At 42.5% G+C, this 17,342-nt stretch overlaps 1 protein-coding gene across 3 annotated transcripts; it reads left to right on the forward strand.

Moving 5' to 3' along the window:
* The first annotated feature begins 4,464 nt into the window (after positions 1 to 4,464).
* On the forward strand, positions 4,465 to 16,930 carry PDIK1L (PDLIM1 interacting kinase 1 like). 3 transcript variants are annotated; one of them, XM_084609741.1, is made up of 3 exons: positions 4,465 to 4,528; positions 7,701 to 8,002; positions 13,040 to 16,930. In XM_084609741.1, exons 1-3 carry the CDS (start codon positions 4,513 to 4,515, stop codon positions 13,778 to 13,780), a joined length of 1,059 nt encoding a protein of 352 aa, XP_084465867.1. In that variant the 5' UTR covers positions 4,465 to 4,512; the 3' UTR covers positions 13,781 to 16,930. The 3 variants fall into 3 exon arrangements, with proteins under 3 accessions (XP_084465867.1, XP_084465868.1, XP_084465866.1); XM_084609742.1 differs by lacking the exon at positions 4,465 to 4,528 and adding an exon at positions 5,206 to 5,299; XM_084609740.1 differs by lacking the exon at positions 4,465 to 4,528 and having other exon boundaries at positions 7,110 to 8,002.
* The last annotated feature ends 412 nt before the right edge of the window (positions 16,931 to 17,342 follow it).

Raw genomic sequence — 17,342 nt, forward strand, 5'->3', positions numbered from 1 at the left:
GTTGAGAGTATATTGCAGCCTGTAGTAACTAAGCCAAAAAATAACAGATGGTCCCAATTGAAGTTTGTGGTAATGGACAATAAACCCCACCAACTTCTCCTGGGGAATACACCCATACAAGCTTTGGCACTGAAAGGAAACTGCAACAGGAAGTGTACCCTACTGTGGAATCTGTGTTCTTACCATGAAGGGAAATTCCAGGGGCACTATTTCATCCAGTATGCAAGGTGCTCAAAAGTCTACAGAGCAGGCATATCATAGCACCTAAACAGGTCAGTATAGACTGGGTAAGCAGCATGCTAAAGAAGCCACCAGGCAAATTACACATCTGCACAGAGATAGACCCATAGCCACTGAAATGAGCATGGAAAAACTCCACTGTGCACTGCCCACAGTCCGTGATGTGAGGAATGGGGTTTGGCACATAAGCCTGGATAAAGAGCCAGCATGCTAACAACCTTTGAAACACCATTTGATTTCTACATATGGCTGTGCTCGCCAATGGGAATAGAGTCATAGAATATCAGGGTTGGAAGGGATTTCAGGAGGTCAGCTAGCTACAGCTTCCCAAGCTTCTGTCCTGCCTAGCTAGAGTGTCACTGGCTTCCACTCAAGCCCCCCACTGTCCTAATCTGGCCTCTCCCTTATGTCCCTCAGCCTGGGCTGAGTTAATCACATGACCTTTGATTCCCCCCTCTCCCTCCCCCCGTTATATGATGGGCCCCAGTCAGTTATTCTGCAATACTTTAAATACCCTCAAATAGCTAAAATTAAACAAAACTTGTTGACTTGATCTTCCCCTACAAATGGTAGTAAGGACTTTGGGAATTTAAGGGCCCGTCTATAATCCAGTTGGCCACTAGATGTCAATACAGTTTCACTCAAGGAATCTGAGGCACTTAAAGGGACATTATCCATTTAAAAATCACTATCTGAATATTTATTTGCTTATTATTAGTACCAGTAGTAATTTACAGCTGCAACCATGTGCTCAACTTTAAGCCCCATTGAAGTCAAACCTCAAAGTGCTGGGTCATACTTTATATGAAGGGTATAGTTCTCGTTTATAAAGGGTCAATAACTTATTAATAGATGTTATGAAGACATTTAGACTTGAATAGTACATATTGGATGGTTGTTAAGCACATTGGTAGATGGTGTTATAGCTGGGTTCTAAGCAAACAATTGACGTCCTGGACTGTGTAGCAATCTATTACAATTGGCTGTTTATTAAAATATGGATTAATCATTGTACAAACCATTTATAAATGTACCCTGACAATCAAGTCTGATCTTTTAAACACATGAGCACAGATAGGTTATGAAGTGACTTGCCACAATATGGTAACATCCATTTTCAGCATCCACTACCTCAGTGCTTCTCAAGCTCTCTGATGTGGGGGACCGGCAATTTTTTCCCCCAGTGTGCACGCAGACCGGCAGCCAATGGCTCGCGGACCGGCACCGGTCCATGGACCACCACTTCGAGTAGCACTGCACTACCTGACTCTCCCACCCCCTCGCCCATCCCATCAGTAGAATCATACAGTGCGGTGGCAAATGTGGAGGGATAGAGTGTAGCTTAACTGGATCGCAGAATTATCCCATCCCTACTGCTCACTCTCTCCGCCGCTCTCTTAATGCCACCAGTGCACTGATGCTTTCTGAGAGCTATTATCGCGGGCTTAACGGCCAAATTAACAAACCATACAGACCATACATTCAAAGAGAAACTGCTGAGCTCAGTTCATTTGCAAATTTGACACCATCAGCTCAGGATTAAACAAAGACTGTGACTGGCTCGCCAGCTGCAAAAGCAGTTTCTCCTCCCTTTGTGTTCACACCTCAACTGCTAGAAGAGGGCCTCATCCTCCCTGATTGAATTAACCTCGTTATCCCTAGCCTGATTCACGCTTGCATATTTATACCTGCCTCTGGAAATTTCCACTACATGCATCCGACGAAGTGGGGATTCACCCACGAAAGCTTATGCTCCAATACGTCTGTTAGTCTGTAAGGTGCCACAGGACTCTTTGCCGCTTTTACAGATCCAGACAAACACAGCTACCCCTCTGATACTTGAAACCATAAAAAATAAATGCTGTCTCAGCTAATCGGAGAAGCTTCATCCTATGGCAAAAAAAAATCCAAAGAGCAAGATGTTACTTCTGTATAATAAAAGCTGACACCCCACACCCCAATAGATTGTCCATGCTCTGGGGGAGAAATAGACTTTTACATGCTTGGATGCATACATCTCCCCCAGTGGAAACCTCACTAAAGAAAGAGGATGTGTATGACATTGAGAAAGCATCTGTGTCTCTGGCAAGCTGCTTTCCTCCACCTCACACTATAGGTAGAAGTAGTGGCTGACCACATACTACAGACAGATGATCCAGCTCAGATAAAACAAGAACAGACCCAGATTAGACCTTTCTTTAATCATATGTGCAACATAGTAGAGTCCAAGCTTTGCTCAGAGAAAAGTGTAACTCTAATCTCTCCTATACACACTGCAGAGGCCATCCACTCATGCTAGTAAGAGCTGTAGAATCTTCAAAATACATTAAAAAGCCATAAATGTAATGGCTTTGTTATACTCTTCTTTCAGCAAGAGTCCAAAAGGACTGAACGTCTTGGAAACCAATAGAAAATACATTTGGGACTGAAGTTCAAATTAGTCCAACCTGGGAACACCTGCTGGCTTTCTCATGAGCGATTCTTGGCTGTTATCTTAAAATTACTACAACCATTATTACTGGCTTTGAAAAGTATCTACCGAGATAGGACAGATCTAAGTAGTAAGGCTGGCAAACTACTTTTATTACTAAGTTCAGAGAAGACTATTTCCATTCTCTCTCTTGTAAGTCTACTGTTGAAACCACTTGGGTCATTAAACAATGTCATCCAGGCATCTGCTACAATAAGAGTAGATCTTAGTCCAGCAATAGAAGCTACCCTTGGATCAACCACAGATATCCATTGAAAATGTACTGGAAGAAGCAAAGACTTCAGTCGAGACATTGACTAATGAAGGTTCTTATATTGACTCCTTAAGTGAAGAGGACAAGAAGTGTTTGTTAAGCCAGCTGAAAAAGTACACAGACTTGATTCTTACAAATCTACAATAGTGATTTCTGGATTCTACTCAACCTCCACGTAGCTTTTACAGATGCCTGTCTTATAAAACACCTCTAGTTGAGTGGAGTGAGGCACTACCAGCAATGGGACTGCTATGTGATCAGGGCAGAATAGAGAAATTTGAACACAGAGTGGAATATCATACGATGAACGAATGAAGATTTAACTTCAACTGTTTCTTCTTTATCATCACTAGTGGTTCGACCGAATCTCTGTGCTCTGTTTCCTGGGATGAATGAAGTAGGAATTCATCTCCTGCTACTCCCAGTCACAACAGCTACAGCTGAGCATCTTCTTCCTCACTGAATAGAATTTTGTATTCTGAAAGAAGTCGCCTTCTGCCTGATCATGAGCATATCATGAAGGACTGGAAGTTACAGACACTACAAGATACCAAAGAGTTGTGCAAAATTACAACAAAAAACCAAGAAGGGTATAGGTGTAGTGCTTCATAGTAGGCCCGAAGAGCCAACTTTAATTTCTGTGATGATTTTAAAACATGAGTTAAATCTAATAAAATGGTCGTGAAACATTTTTCAGTTTTTACTATGGTGCCATACAGCCTACCTTCGCCCTCACAGTCTCAACCCTTGTCGGCCCTCGCGCCCCTTCCGTATATTCAACCCCCCCCCCCGCCGCCGCCTAATTTCAATTCCTGGGGGAAACACTGGTGCAACACCATTCCTGGGAAGAGGCAGGCTTTTGAGAAGCCCCAGATCAGGGCACTTCCACTCTGACTGTTTTTCACAGGCAGGTGCTGGAGGATATTAATGAGGGGTGTAATGAATGCTGATCCCTGCCTGTGAGCCGTGTGAGAGTGTTCTAATGAAGACTGATACCTGATAGTCTTGTGCTATGAAGTCCAGGGGCACTAAACATTAACCCATTCTGAGGTGCATGCAGTGGTCCCTTTGCTCCCACATTGACCTGGGAGGTATAAGGAAGATGGGACCTCAGCTGCCTGCCAGCATCACTTTTGAACTGTATGTCTTGCAGGTGACACCGCATAGTCAATGAGTGTGTCTTCCTGCTACCCAGCAGGGAAAAATGCAGACAGTGTCCCTTTAAGGGAAGATACCAATAACCTTGCATCCTCTTGAGAAGAGGGGGGAAGGATCTTACCAAATGATTGCATCCTTCAATGTGCTTGCAGCCCCCTAAAAGGCATGTCCCCATCACACGGTGACAAGGGATAACAAAAGGTGCAATCCTCCTCCCTGCGTGGCAAACAATAAGTTGTAGTCTAATACGGGCTGCTTTTTCTTTTAAAGAAAGGCAAAATAATAGGATTTATTTTTTTTATGGCAAAGATCTAATTGCAGAAGAGAAAAATGAGAAATACATAAAAATTCAGCAGGAAAATCAGCATCTATGAGTGACAGACACGGTAGGTGTTTGCACAGGGGACGGCAGCAAGCAGGGGGCAGCAGCGTCCCCTTGGTGAAGTGGGCTGCGGGAGGCGTGGGATAATGGGTCCACCCTATGCAATTCAAACCATTATTACTTAACAGGAACAGGGCTGCAGGTTGGATTTGCAGCGGGGTGTGGATAATAGAGAGAGAGGGAGACTGCGTGGTTTCCTCAACCCCCTCCCCCAATCTCTATGTCAGCTGCGCGAAGTGGTGTATACCCCCCCCCCCATACGATCTGCATCCATGGCGCATCCTCCCCTCTCCCTTGCATCCTACCGTGAGCTGCATAGGGTGAGTGGGGAACGCCATACCCCCGCCCCCTCCATAAACCAACCCTCCCCCAGCTGCCTTAAGCGGTGCATCCTCGTCTCCCCTGTGCTGCGCTGGGAGCTGCACCCCTGGTGCATCCCCGACCCCGGTGCATGGAGCTGGGGGAGCGAACCGGCCGGGCTGCCAGCAGCGGCGCGAGCTCCAAGGCAAAGCCCCGCCCAGCGCGCATCCGGCCCAGCCAATGAGAAGCGGCGGCGCGCGCCACAAAGAAGGAGCGGGGGCTCGCCCGCCCCTTCAGCCAATGGGGAAGCGGCAAGGGCCGGGCGCGTGCGGGAGCCGAGTCCAGGCTGCGGCGGGGGCGCGCGGAGGGGGGTGTGTCGGCGCCCAAAGCGTGTGTGTGTGTGAGAGAGAGAGAGAGAGTGGGGGGAGGGAGCCCTATAATGGCGGCCGGGCGGCGAGAGCGCGGCGGCGCTGAGGTAACATCGAGTCGGGGGCGGCTGCCCAGCAAAGGGCCGGCGGGAGCCGAGCGGGCCCTCGGAGGGGAGGAGCGGCTGACAGGCGGCCCGAGCAACGCGGCCTCCTTCCGTGCCGGGGGCAGGGCAAGCGCGAGTCCCCCGCTGTCGGGAGGGGGGAGGGGACTGTAGGGGGCGGGGGCTGAGGGGAGGGGAGTGGGGGGCTGAGGCGCAGGAGGGGTCACCTGAGGAGGGGGGGCTGGGGGGAGGCCTCACCTGCCGGGTAGGGGAGCGACTGGGGCTGGTGCCCTGCTTGGCTCTCTGGGGTGTGGAGCAGGCCTGCGAAGGGTTTTTAGTTTCCTGCTGCCCCCCCCGCCCCCCCCCCGGGAACGTTAGACCAGCTCTGGTTTTGCTGGAGGTCTCCAGGGAGGACCTGAGAACGGCGGGGGAGGGGGGAGGGAGTTTGCCTCCTTGAAGGGCCGGGGGGAGGGTGTAGCAGGGGGACTTTCCCACCCCCGTAGTCTTTCCAGTACTTGAGCGAAATGTGGATGAAACATGTGGGCTCTAAACACCCCAATAAAAGTCACTTAACCTGTCAGTCAGTCAGGAGCCCCTTCCTTTACCTGGCTGCTGCTCCCCAGTCCTCGGAGTAGAGAATATGTGAAGTTTGATATTACAAAACCGGGCGGGGGGGGCTTTTTATTGAGCCTGTGTCTGCTGGGGGGGTGAGGTTTGGTCAGGTTAGATTATTACATAGACCCGGATGATACTTGGGAATGTTCTGATGCCCTATGAGAGGAAGGGCTGGTGTCTGGAAATGGCCCCCCCTTTTTTTTTTTTTAAAGAGGGCAGTGGGGAAGACAGGTGACAGTTGATATTTATTGAGCAGTGGGAGTGTTTCTGGTACAGTGTATAGTAAACTGATGCTTAAAGGGTAAATTGTGCTCCATGCTCTGAGCCTGAGATGACCCATGTCTGGGAAATATGTGGCTTTCCTTCACAATTACATTCATTTTATTGGTTTTTTTTAAATATCCGAACTTGATACCATTTGTGTGTGTGTGTACCTTCCTTTGTGTGTTTTCTAGTTACTTTACCTGAGCATTTAGGCTGCACTATTCTCCATATGCTTATATCATGATGTTATAGGAGCAGGCTAAGTAAATATTACTATCTGAATCTCACATTGTAGTGGCATTTCTGTGGGGGAATTTATAGATTGTAAACATAACAAAGATGTTGCTGCCAAGTCTCCATATATCTGCACTGATGTTGTCATGAGACTGAAGATATTTGTAATTTCTTTTGTGCTGCAAACCTTGTAGATACTTGAAAGTTGCCTGATGATAGAAGGTTGCTTCAGTGAAGTAGTCCTCAGTGTATGGTTTACTGTTGTAAATATACTTACCTGTGTCACTAACTTTTAAAAATTTTAATTCTAGTAATCTAATTTGCTATTTTGCCATTTAGTCCATTTATTTTCTCTTTGCAAATCACTCTGCTTGGCCAAACACCTGGCCAAAGTTTATTTTCTGTCTGTAATTAGTGTTCCTTTCTGGTTGGCTTGCATTCGTACAATGCTGTTGTATTTTTAGATTTGTAATCTTGCAAGGAAGATTTTTATGTATATTCCTGTGATTTTTTTAAAAATATGAACATATAAGTTTTAGTCCAGCCTCCATCCTTTCTTAACAAAACTAGAATTTGAGTGTAAACAATGTAGAATGTCTTTTTAAATATCTTGTCTTGTTTAAGCTGTCCATTCATAATAAGCTGTTTGTATTTAATTTTTAAAAATTAAAATATATCTCAAAGTACTCCTTTTGCCTCGGTACCAGAAAATCATTTAATAGTTAAACTACAACAGAAAATGTTCACCCTTGTCTTATGTGACTTCCTACTTAATGCCGTTTGAAACTATGTATAAAATCCCCTAAGTATGGGCTTCTGCCAGGACCTTAACTGGTAAAATGCTATAATATATGGTGAAAGAAAGCACAGTACTCCACTGATACTGTACACAGAGTTAGAGTAAAAGATGTTGAGATTAAGCAGTTGAGAGAGGTATGTGACAGTTCTGTCCTGACCTAATACAAGTGAAAGATAGAGATGAGTGTTGTTGTGCCTGAACTGTGAAAGTTTTATGATAAAGGGTGGCTAAAATGATAACATTAGTATATAGTGTATATTTGAAAATCCTTCTTGGCATTAGTCATGGTTTTACTAAACAAGTTTGAGGCTTCATATCGGTAACATCTGAATGTAATGGCTCATTGCAATCTGATTTATATTTGATGAATGAAAATACTGATGATTTTAAGCACAGTGATTAGCCCAAATGATACTTCTCTAACTGATACAGAGAGAGGAAATGCAGATCGATCAATATTCATAGGATTTAGTCCCGTGTTGTTTTTTCCCCCAGAATCCTTGACCTTGAAGATGGTGAGTAGCCAGCCAAAGTACGATCTAATACGGGAGGTTGGTCGTGGTAGTTATGGTGTGGTGTATGAAGCAGTCGTCAGGAAGACTTCTGCGCGGGTTGCAGTGAAAAAAATTCGGTGTCATGCTCCAGAGAATGTGGAACTAGCTCTACGTGAGTTCTGGGCACTGAGCAGTATCAAGAGCCAGCATCCAAATGTTATCCATCTGGAGGAGTGCATCTTACAGAAAGATGGTATGGTGCAGAAGATGTCCCATGGTTCCAGTTCTTCCCTTTATGTACAGGTACATGAAACTGGGAGGAGGATGGGAGTAATTTATGGGTATCTAGCTGGGCAGGAAGAAGTGGGGAAGGTATGGCTAGCTTTTTGTCTTTATATGCAGTGTAAACAATGCTAAGAGTTCTCTAGAGATGTTTGAATACAATGGGTTTACTAAACAGAATCCTCTGGATTTTCAGATTTATAGCCATGCAACTCCAGCAGACTTAATGGAAGTCACACAGCTAAAATCCCATCTAGCTCTGACAATTTAAGGGAATGAAAACAAAACACAATCCAGATACACACTGTTGTATTTTCTGGGTAAAAGCCCTACAGTAGCTCTAATCATGAATGGACATTTGCTGATTTATTAAGACAGAACTCACACGGATTTCTAAATGCCAGCTGTCCTCAGTAGAGGAAGTAACCATCTTTGCTTAGGAAGCCATCGCTTAGGATTCTGCCAGTAACCAGGAAGTGCATTACCAGAATGCAAGAGAGATTTATTTTTACTTTTTAAAAAGGGCAAATAAACCTTAAAAGCTTTTGGAAGAGAAGCAAAGGTGATAAGGGCATGATAGGAATAGATATCTGAGAAAGTAAATTCATTTATGTATAAATATCACTCTTCATTGTGTGACTAGCACATCCAGTGAATACTTACCAAATGTTTACTTTATTTATATATGTCATGTGTTATCACATTAAAGATAAATTGTGAGAGTTGATCAGATATGTAATAATCAGACACTTGTTCCTGTTTTTTGCATCTAGTGCAGGTCTTTTATTAAATATTTGTTATGGTAGTGTTCAGTCAGGATTTAGGTCCCATTGGGCTGTGTGCTGTACAAACACAGGAAGGCCCCTCACAATTTAGCAGTCTTTTCATTGTCTTTGATTCAGTCATTGTCCAATGTTAGACATGACTGCTGGGGAACATTGTAAAAATGCCTAGCTCACTGTTGTTAAAGGGAACATTGAGGTATTATACCAGTGTTAATGACATTAAACTAGGCGAGCTAAGGAAACTTTCTATTTTGGATTGATGGAATAAGGATGATCTACAGGGCACTGCTGGAGTGACAAAGAGCATGGGTTCAAGTTAATACATTTCTATTTATTATTACTGGTATTGTAGCACCTAGAGGCCTCAATCAAGTCAGAGGTCATTTGTGCGAGACCCAAACATGGCAAATGATAACACCTGTCCCAGAATGCTTATAAGTATAGAATTATCTGTTGTATCTAGACTTTCAAAGAGGCTTGGGTAACTTTATAATGACATTTATAATTATACATGTTAAGATGGGGGCAGTCAAATCTCTTGCCCTGTTCCTACCCAAAAAATAGAACACTACAGAATTGGCCAGATGCAGTATGCAAGTAGTAAAGGGGAAGTACCTTCTTATGAAGCATTTGGGGACAGATACTCAGCTGGTATAAACTGAAGCCAATGGAACTATGACAGTTTAAACTAGTTGAGGACCTACCTGTTGGTGTTGTGTCACTGTCAGGGGTAGGATATTGAACTTTGTGGACTAAAGGTTTGAACCAAGGTGCTAAATACTATGAAGACTTAGGAGGACTTTATGGAAGAAGAAAAAAATGTACTGCTAGGACTTATTTCTCTAAAAAGACTCCTCACTACTGCCATAGTGCATCAATTTCACTGTCATGAGGTGTGGGTAAAATGTGAATACGTAGTTTGAACATTATTTATGTTCCTTGTTCAGTCTCTGCTTATCATAGAATATCAGGGTTGGAAGGTACCTCAGGAGGTCATCTAGGCCAACCCCCTGCTCAAAGCAGGACCGATCCCTGACTAAATCATCCCAGCCAGAGCTTTGTCAAGCCTGACCTTAAAAACTTCTAGGGAAGGAGATTCCACCACCTCCCTAGGTAACGCATTCCAGTGTTTCACCACCCTCGTCGTGAAAAAGTTTTTCCTAATTTCCAACCTAAATCTCCCCCACTGCAACTTGAGACCATTACTCCTTGTTCTGTCATCTGCTACCACTGAGAACAGTCTAGAGCCATCCTCTTTGGAACCCCCTTTCAGGTAGTTGAAAGCAGCTATCATATCCCCCCTCATTCTTCTCTTCCGTAGACTAAACATCCCCAGTTCCCTCAGCCTCTCCTTATAACTCATGTGTTCCAGTTCCCTAATCATTTTTGTTGCCCTCCGCTGGACTCTTTCCAATTTTTCCACATCCTTCTTGTAATGTGGGGCCCAAAACTGGACACAGTACTCCAGATGAGGCCTCACCAATGTCGAATAGAGGGGAACGATCACGTCCCTCGATCTGCTGGCAATGCCCCTACTTATACATCCCAAAATGCCATTGGCCTTCTTGGCAACAAGGGCACACTGTTGACTCATATCCAACTTCTCATCCACTGTAACGCCTAGGTCCTTTTCTGCAGAACTGCTGCTGAGCCATTCAGTCCCTAGTCTGTAGCGGTGCATTGGATTCTCCTGTCCTAAGTGCAGGACTCTGCACTTGTCCTTGTTGAACCTCATCAGATCCTCCAATTTGTCTAGGTCCCTCTGTATCCTATCCCTACCCTCCAGCGCATCTACCACTCCTCCCAGTTTAGTGTCATCTGCAAACTTGCTGAGGGTGCAATTCACACCATCCTCCAGATCATTTATGAAGATATTGAACAAAACCGGCCCCAGGACCGACCCCTGGGGCACTCCACTTGATACCGGCTGCCAACTAGACATGGAGCCATTGATCACTACCCATTGAGCCCGACAATTTAGCCAGCTTTCTATCCACCATATAGTGCATTCATCCAACCCATACTTCTTTAACTTGCTGGCAAGAATACTGTGGGAGACCGTGTCAAAAGCTTTGCTAAAGTCAAGGAACAACACGTCCAATGCTTTCCCTTCATCCACAGAGCCAGTTATCTCGTCATAGAAGGCAATTAGATTAGTCAGGCATGACTTGCCCTTGGTGAATCCATGCTGACTGTTCCTGATCACTTTCCTCTCCTCTAAGTGCTTCAGAACTGATTCCTTGAGGACTCGCTCCATGATTTTTCCAGGGACTGAGGTGAGGATGACTGGCCTGTAGTTCCCAGGATCCTCCTTCCCTTTTTTAAAGATTGGCACTACATTAGCCTTTTTCCAGTCATCTGGGACCTCCCCCAATCGCCATGAGTTTTGAAAGATAATGGCCAATGGCTCTGCAATCACATCCGCCAATTCCTTTAGCACTCTCGGATGCAACGCATCCAGCCCCGTGCTCGTCTAGCTTTTCTAAATAGTCCCGAACCACTTCTTTCTCCACAGAGGGCTGGTCGCCTCCTCCCCATGCTGTGCTGCCCAGTGCAGTAGTCTGAGAGCTGACCTTGTTCGTGAAGACAGAGGCAAAAAAAGCATTGAGTACATCCTCTGTCACGAGGTTGCCTCCCTCATTCAGTAAGGGGCCCACACTTTCCTTGACTTTCTTCTTGTTGTTAACGTACCTGAAGAAACCCTTCTTGTTACTCTTAACATCTCTTGCTAGCTGCAACTCCAGGTGTGATTTGGCCTTCCTGATTTCACTCCTGCAAGCCCGAGCAATATTTTTATACTCATCCCTGGTCATTTGTCCAATCTTCCACTTCTTGTAAGCTTCTTTTTTGTATTTAAGAGCAGCAAGGATTTCACTGTTAAGCCAGGCTGGTCGCCTGCCATATTTACTATTCTTTCTACACATCGGGATGGTTTGTCCCTGTAACCTCAATAAGGATTCTTTAAAATACAGCCAGCTCTCCTGGACTCCTTTCCCACTCATGTTGTTCTCCCAGGGGATCTTGCCCATCAGTTCCCTGAGGGAGTCCAAGTCTGCTTTTCTGAAGTCCAGGGTCTGTATTCTGCTGCTTTCCTTTCTTCCTTGTGTTAGGATCCTGAACTCAACCATTTCATGGTCACTGCCTCCCAGGTTCCCATCCACTTTAGCTTCCCCTACTAATTCTTCCCGGTTTGTGAGCAGCAGGTCAAGAAGAGCTCTGCCCCTAGTTGGTTCCTCCAGCACTTGCACCAGGAAATTGTCCCCTACATTTTCCAAAAACTTCCTGGATTGCCTGTGCACCGCTGTATTGCTCTTGCAACCTTAGGAGCACAGCTGTATTAACAATTTCACTTTCAAGCGGCCATGTGTTTTTCACTCACTTTTCAGAAGAAGAGCCTCACTGTTGATTCAAAAAGTGTTCCTAGAAGGCTCTATTAGCAGTTGCTTTGACTTTTGAAAATTCTTTCCAAGTATCCTTAGTCCAGTATGTATTGGTAGTATGTGGTGTTTATTATTAACACACATGGTTTGAAATGCTTAGTTTCCAGAATGTGCTGAAAGCCACCTCACAAGCTGAAGAAGCAAATGTACAGTTGTGTAACTAGGATTAACAAAGCTGATTAGTTGTTTCATTAGTTTTCATGTAAATCAGTAACTGGAAATTCCTGCTCAAATATATTCCATGCATCTGGGAAAATAGCTAGTTAATAAGTGATTACTTTAAAATAACTTCAGCAAAAGCAGAAGCTCGTTAGTTTCTATTGCTGTTTAGCTATGCATATTGATTGTTCTTCGTTAGAATTTATTCATGGATAGTACATTAGAATTTATTCATGGAGATGGAGTGAAAAGTAAGTTTCAGACTTCCATTACATAATGTTTCATCAGCAGAGGACAAGTAACTCCTTGGCGCTGTACCAGTGCTACCTGCTGAAACACTGTATTTGGATTAAAGTTAGAGTGGGTGAATGGCTGGGACACTGCCCAGCTGAAATAATGGGAAGGTGATACTTGGGTATCTTTCAGAATACTTTTATCTGCCCATAGCTCTAGGCTTTAAATTGGAGTTTGAGCTATGTTTTTCAGGCAGAGAGTTAGTAGGATTGTCAAATTCATTGACATTTAAATTTTTTTTAAATTTTACATGAAATAGATAAGAATGTAACTTTTGTCCCCCTCTGTTCCTTTCTTTTATTATTTTTTCAGTCAGTAGTTTTGTTTCTGTGAAATATGCTTCCTGAACAGGTATATGAAATCTCTCTTCCTTGTTACAGCTTGTAGAGACCTCATTAAAAGGAGAAATAGCCTTTGATCCCAGAAGCGCCTATTACCTTTGGTTTGTGATGGATTTCTGTGATGGAGGAGATATGAATGAGTACCTGCTATCCCGAAAGCCCAGCCGCAAGACCAATACCAGTTTCATGCTTCAACTCAGCAGTGCCCTGGCTTTCCTTCACAAAAATCAAATTATCCATCGTGATCTCAAACCTGACAACATTCTGATCTCACAAAGCAGAATGGATGCTAGTGACTTGGAACCCACTCTGAAAGTAGCTGATTTTGGGTTAAGTAAGGTATGTTCAGCCTCAGGACAGAACCCTGAAGAGCCTGTCAACGTAAATAAATGTTTTCTTTCAACAGCATGTGGGACTGACTTCTACATGGCCCCTGAAGTCTGGGAAGGACATTACACTGCAAAAGCAGACATTTTTGCATTGGGAATTATAATTTGGGCAATGTTAGAAAGGATCACCTTCATAGACACAGAGACTAAGAAAGAACTTTTGGGAAGCTATGTGAAGCAAGGAACAGAGATTGTGCCAGTTGGGGAGGCACTTCTAGAAAACCCCAAAATGGAACTTCTCATCCCTGTAAAGAAAAAATCTATGAATGCCCGTATGAAGCAGCTGATTAAGGAAATGCTGGCTGCCAACCCACAAGATCGTCCTGATGCTTTTGAACTAGAACTCAGATTAGTCAAAATTGCTTTTAAAGACAGCAACTGGGACACGTGACCTCCAATACCCATAATCCTCTCAACAGAGCTGCTTCTGTTTTTTAACAATGGTGCAGTGCAGCCTTGTGGCAACAAAAAACAAAACAAACCTGAACTGAGAACTTCAGGGTTTAGTTTTACCAACTGAATTTCTTTTGATTTGCATAAATTAAAGTAAATTTGAGTTGGCCATTTTGTTATAAATACATTTATATGTATATTACCAAGATGTTATACTCAAGTGTGGATGTAAAGATGATCATTTATATAAGTTGGCCAAAAAAATTCATGCTTTGGGATGTTCTTGCTTTCCAGAAATATGTTATGGAATATTGCAGACATTCCAGTTTCCTATCACAGTATTAGGAACTCCCATGGAAGAGGAGGTTTGCATGCTGGTAATGCAACCCCTTGTACTTTGTAAAGTAAATCTATGTGTATATATTTATGCATATGTGAGTGACTGAGCGTGTGAGTTTGCATTCCATACAGAGAAAATGCCACTTTTGTTTAAATTATTTGGTGTGAATCTGGATGATTGGGATCTGTGAGGAAAATAAATGAAAAGCCTACTTCCCTCCCCACTCCCAAATGAATTGTGTTTTTTACATTTTTATTTTTATATCCTATAAATGTAAACAAAAAAAGGCCTAAAACTTGACTTTATAGACAAAAATGCAATGCAAAGGGATCTGAAGATTTAAAGGTGCTGAGATGTTTCTTAGCTGAGCACTTACCACCTAGTAAGGTTGTAGCTGAGGGAATCAAATTACAGACTTATGTAATCATGTGCTAGCTTGTTCCTTAAATCATTAATTATTCAGTTTCATTTTATTTGGCTAACCAAATACTCTAACGCCTTAGGCTACAGTTTCCTAACATGCCTGCACTTGTGCATCTATAATCCAGTAGCAACTAGAGCACTTTCGGTTTGTGAACTTGGTTTATGAAAATGTAGATACTCAATAGAGGAATCCAGCAGATAAAATAGTACTCCAAGACACTTCCTCCTCCCCCCGCCAAAAAAAGACTGAAACAATTTCTCTGTGCCCTTTTGTTTGTTACCCAGATCGGTTAGTCACTTGTGCTTCCTTTCTTCTTGGCATTGATGGTTATGTCACTTAATGTGATCGTGCTGTGGGGATGATTTTCTTAAATGGTGAGCATCTCCATTTTCAAATGTGGGCGAGAAGTCCTAAAATTCAGTGTGTGAATGAAATATTGCAGCTTCAGTTAAACTTTTCATGTGGAAAACTTTAACCAATCTTTGCATTGTTTCTCTACATATTAAGAGGTAGTGTTTTATTCCTTTTTGATTTGATTTTTAATCCTGGGTGGTAAATCTAAAAGTTTTGAAATAGTACAAGGCTTTTAATCCATCTTCACAAAAACTGATTCATATGTTAATGGAGAACTTCCATGAAGAGTGCATTCTAGGGTAGACTAAAATAGCTTTGCAGTAGTGTCATGAACACCAACTAGCTCAGGTGCGTGATCTTACTTGTTTACCCTTTAAATTATCGTAATTGGGGGAGGAGACCTGAGACTAAATTTACTCATCCAAATGTCTTGTCTGATTGAGTAAAATCTTAAAGTTGCAGTGGGCTTTTAAACAACTTTTTTACAAAACCAAGTTCACAAAATTTTTAAAACTTTCAAAATGAAATACTTCTGATTTGGGATTAAACATTCCCCTGGAATGCTTGCAATCCAAACATTGCACCCTAGTGGTGCTGTGTAAACATCAGAAAGTGAAACTGACCAGTCAGTGAATGAAGTGAAGTGAACGCTTACCACAAATGAAAAGTAGAGTTTGTCGCTCCTAAAACAAAAAGGGAAGGGACCATGAAGCAAGGTTATTGGTCACTTTTCTAAACTTTTAGGAATTTGTAAGAGCCAATTGTATTCTGTCCTTGCACAGTGTAGTGTGGTGTAGCGGGTTAGCAGGGAACAAGGAACCCTGGATTTTATTTTTGACTCGCTTTGTCACCATAGGCAAGTTATTTAACTTCTGCCTCTCTCAATGAGTATACTTCCATGTTTCAGAGGTGTATTGTATGGCTTATTGGTTCTAAAGCATTTAGAAATCTGAAGATGCTATAGAAATGCAAGATGGCAATAGATTTCAGGAAAAGATGTATTGTCGTGTTGAGATGTTGATAGAGCATATTGGGCCAGAACCTTAGCTGGTATAAATTGGCATAGATTTCATTAGTGCTTTGCTGATTTATACCAACTGAAAATTGGCCCCTGGTCATCTTGAGCAGACTTATCGTGATGTCACTGTCTTTCTTGCATGTGACTTTGTCTATAAAGGTAAGGTTGGAATTTAAACTTTATAATTAATAAATGGAACTTATTGGAAGTCATCTGTTCATTCTGTTAATGTTTTGTAAATTGAATCAGTACACCAGAAGCCCCAGCTTGCCTTTAAAGACAAGGTCACAGTGCAAGGAGGAAGGTAAAGCTGTGACTGTGTGCACAGTGGTACTGCACAATGTATTAGTAACATTCCAACACTGAAAAGTTGATACTTTTTTGAGGGTGATGTAAGATGAAAGATCGTGCCCTGCTAGAATGACACTCTTGAAGATTTTAAAAATATCAAAATACCAAAGCAGGGATACTAGTCTGTTCACTAATGTACCCTAAAATGTTGTTCTGTCTTGGAATAATATTTAGCGCTTACCTTCTTTGTGAATCAATTAATCTCCTCTGAAGAGTTTCAAAGGATAACAGTGAACCTGCTTCTTAACTTTTGTTGAGAAATTAATTTAAAGCGATAGTTAATGGATCATACGGTAGAACTGTTGATTTCCCAAAGTGTTTCTTTGCACTGATTGCCACTTTAAAGGCTGGGGGTACCTATAAGACCCTCTCATGGTGCTTAGCCTAGTGGTGGTGATGAAGCTGAGTGTTTCATTGGTTAACACTGAATGGTAGTCCTTGAGGTCTCTGGTTTTTGTGTGATTTTGTTGGTCTGGTGGTTTTTTTTTTTGGTTTTTTTTTTTAATCTTTGATGTAAAACCTTTGATCAAAATATTGTAGCAGCTACAAAATAATTCACCAGCATGACACAAAGGTCAAGATATTCATCAGCACTTCAGAAAGAGAAGACTTTCTAATCTTTCTTTAAAGTTGTAAAATATATTTTATGAAGAATTTATAAAGGCAGAAAATTATTGTGTAATTTATTTCAAAACAATCATGAACTTAATAAAATTGGAATTTAAATGAAACTTTTTGGAGACTGTAGAGAAACTTTCTTCCTAGTCAGTGTCATTGGGCTATATATTTAACCATCACCTAAACTACAGACTTTTTCAGTCACTTGCTTGCCAGGAAAGGACTATGGAATGGTATCGGTTTCTTAGTATGTCATTTTCTTAAATTAACTTAGTGCTTATGAAAGGTGCTAGATTGATGTCTTTTGAACCCTGAAGTCTCTTCTCCATTCTTGGCAGAGTTCATGTTTTTTATTATTTTTTTGATAACTTTGACAGATATCAGTTTGTTTTTAAGCATTTACTTTTTTTTTAAATTTTCACAGCTGTCAGAAGTTATGGAGGGGTCAGACAAAA

The sequence above is a fragment of the Lepidochelys olivacea genome (assembly GCF_965140295.1).
Source record: "Lepidochelys olivacea isolate rLepOli2 genome assembly, chromosome: 19".
Classification (NCBI taxonomy): Eukaryota; Metazoa; Chordata; order Testudines; family Cheloniidae; genus Lepidochelys; species Lepidochelys olivacea.

Excerpts from the sequence above, each read along its gene's own strand:
- PDIK1L (XM_084609740.1), top strand. The coding sequence starts at position 7,574 with ATGAAAATACTGATGATTTTAAGCACAGTGATTAGCCCAAATGATACT. Across the intron at positions 8,003-13,039 it reads GTTCTTCCCTTTATGTACAG|CTTGTAGAGACCTCATTAAA; the intron begins GTACATGAAACT and ends TCCTTGTTACAG.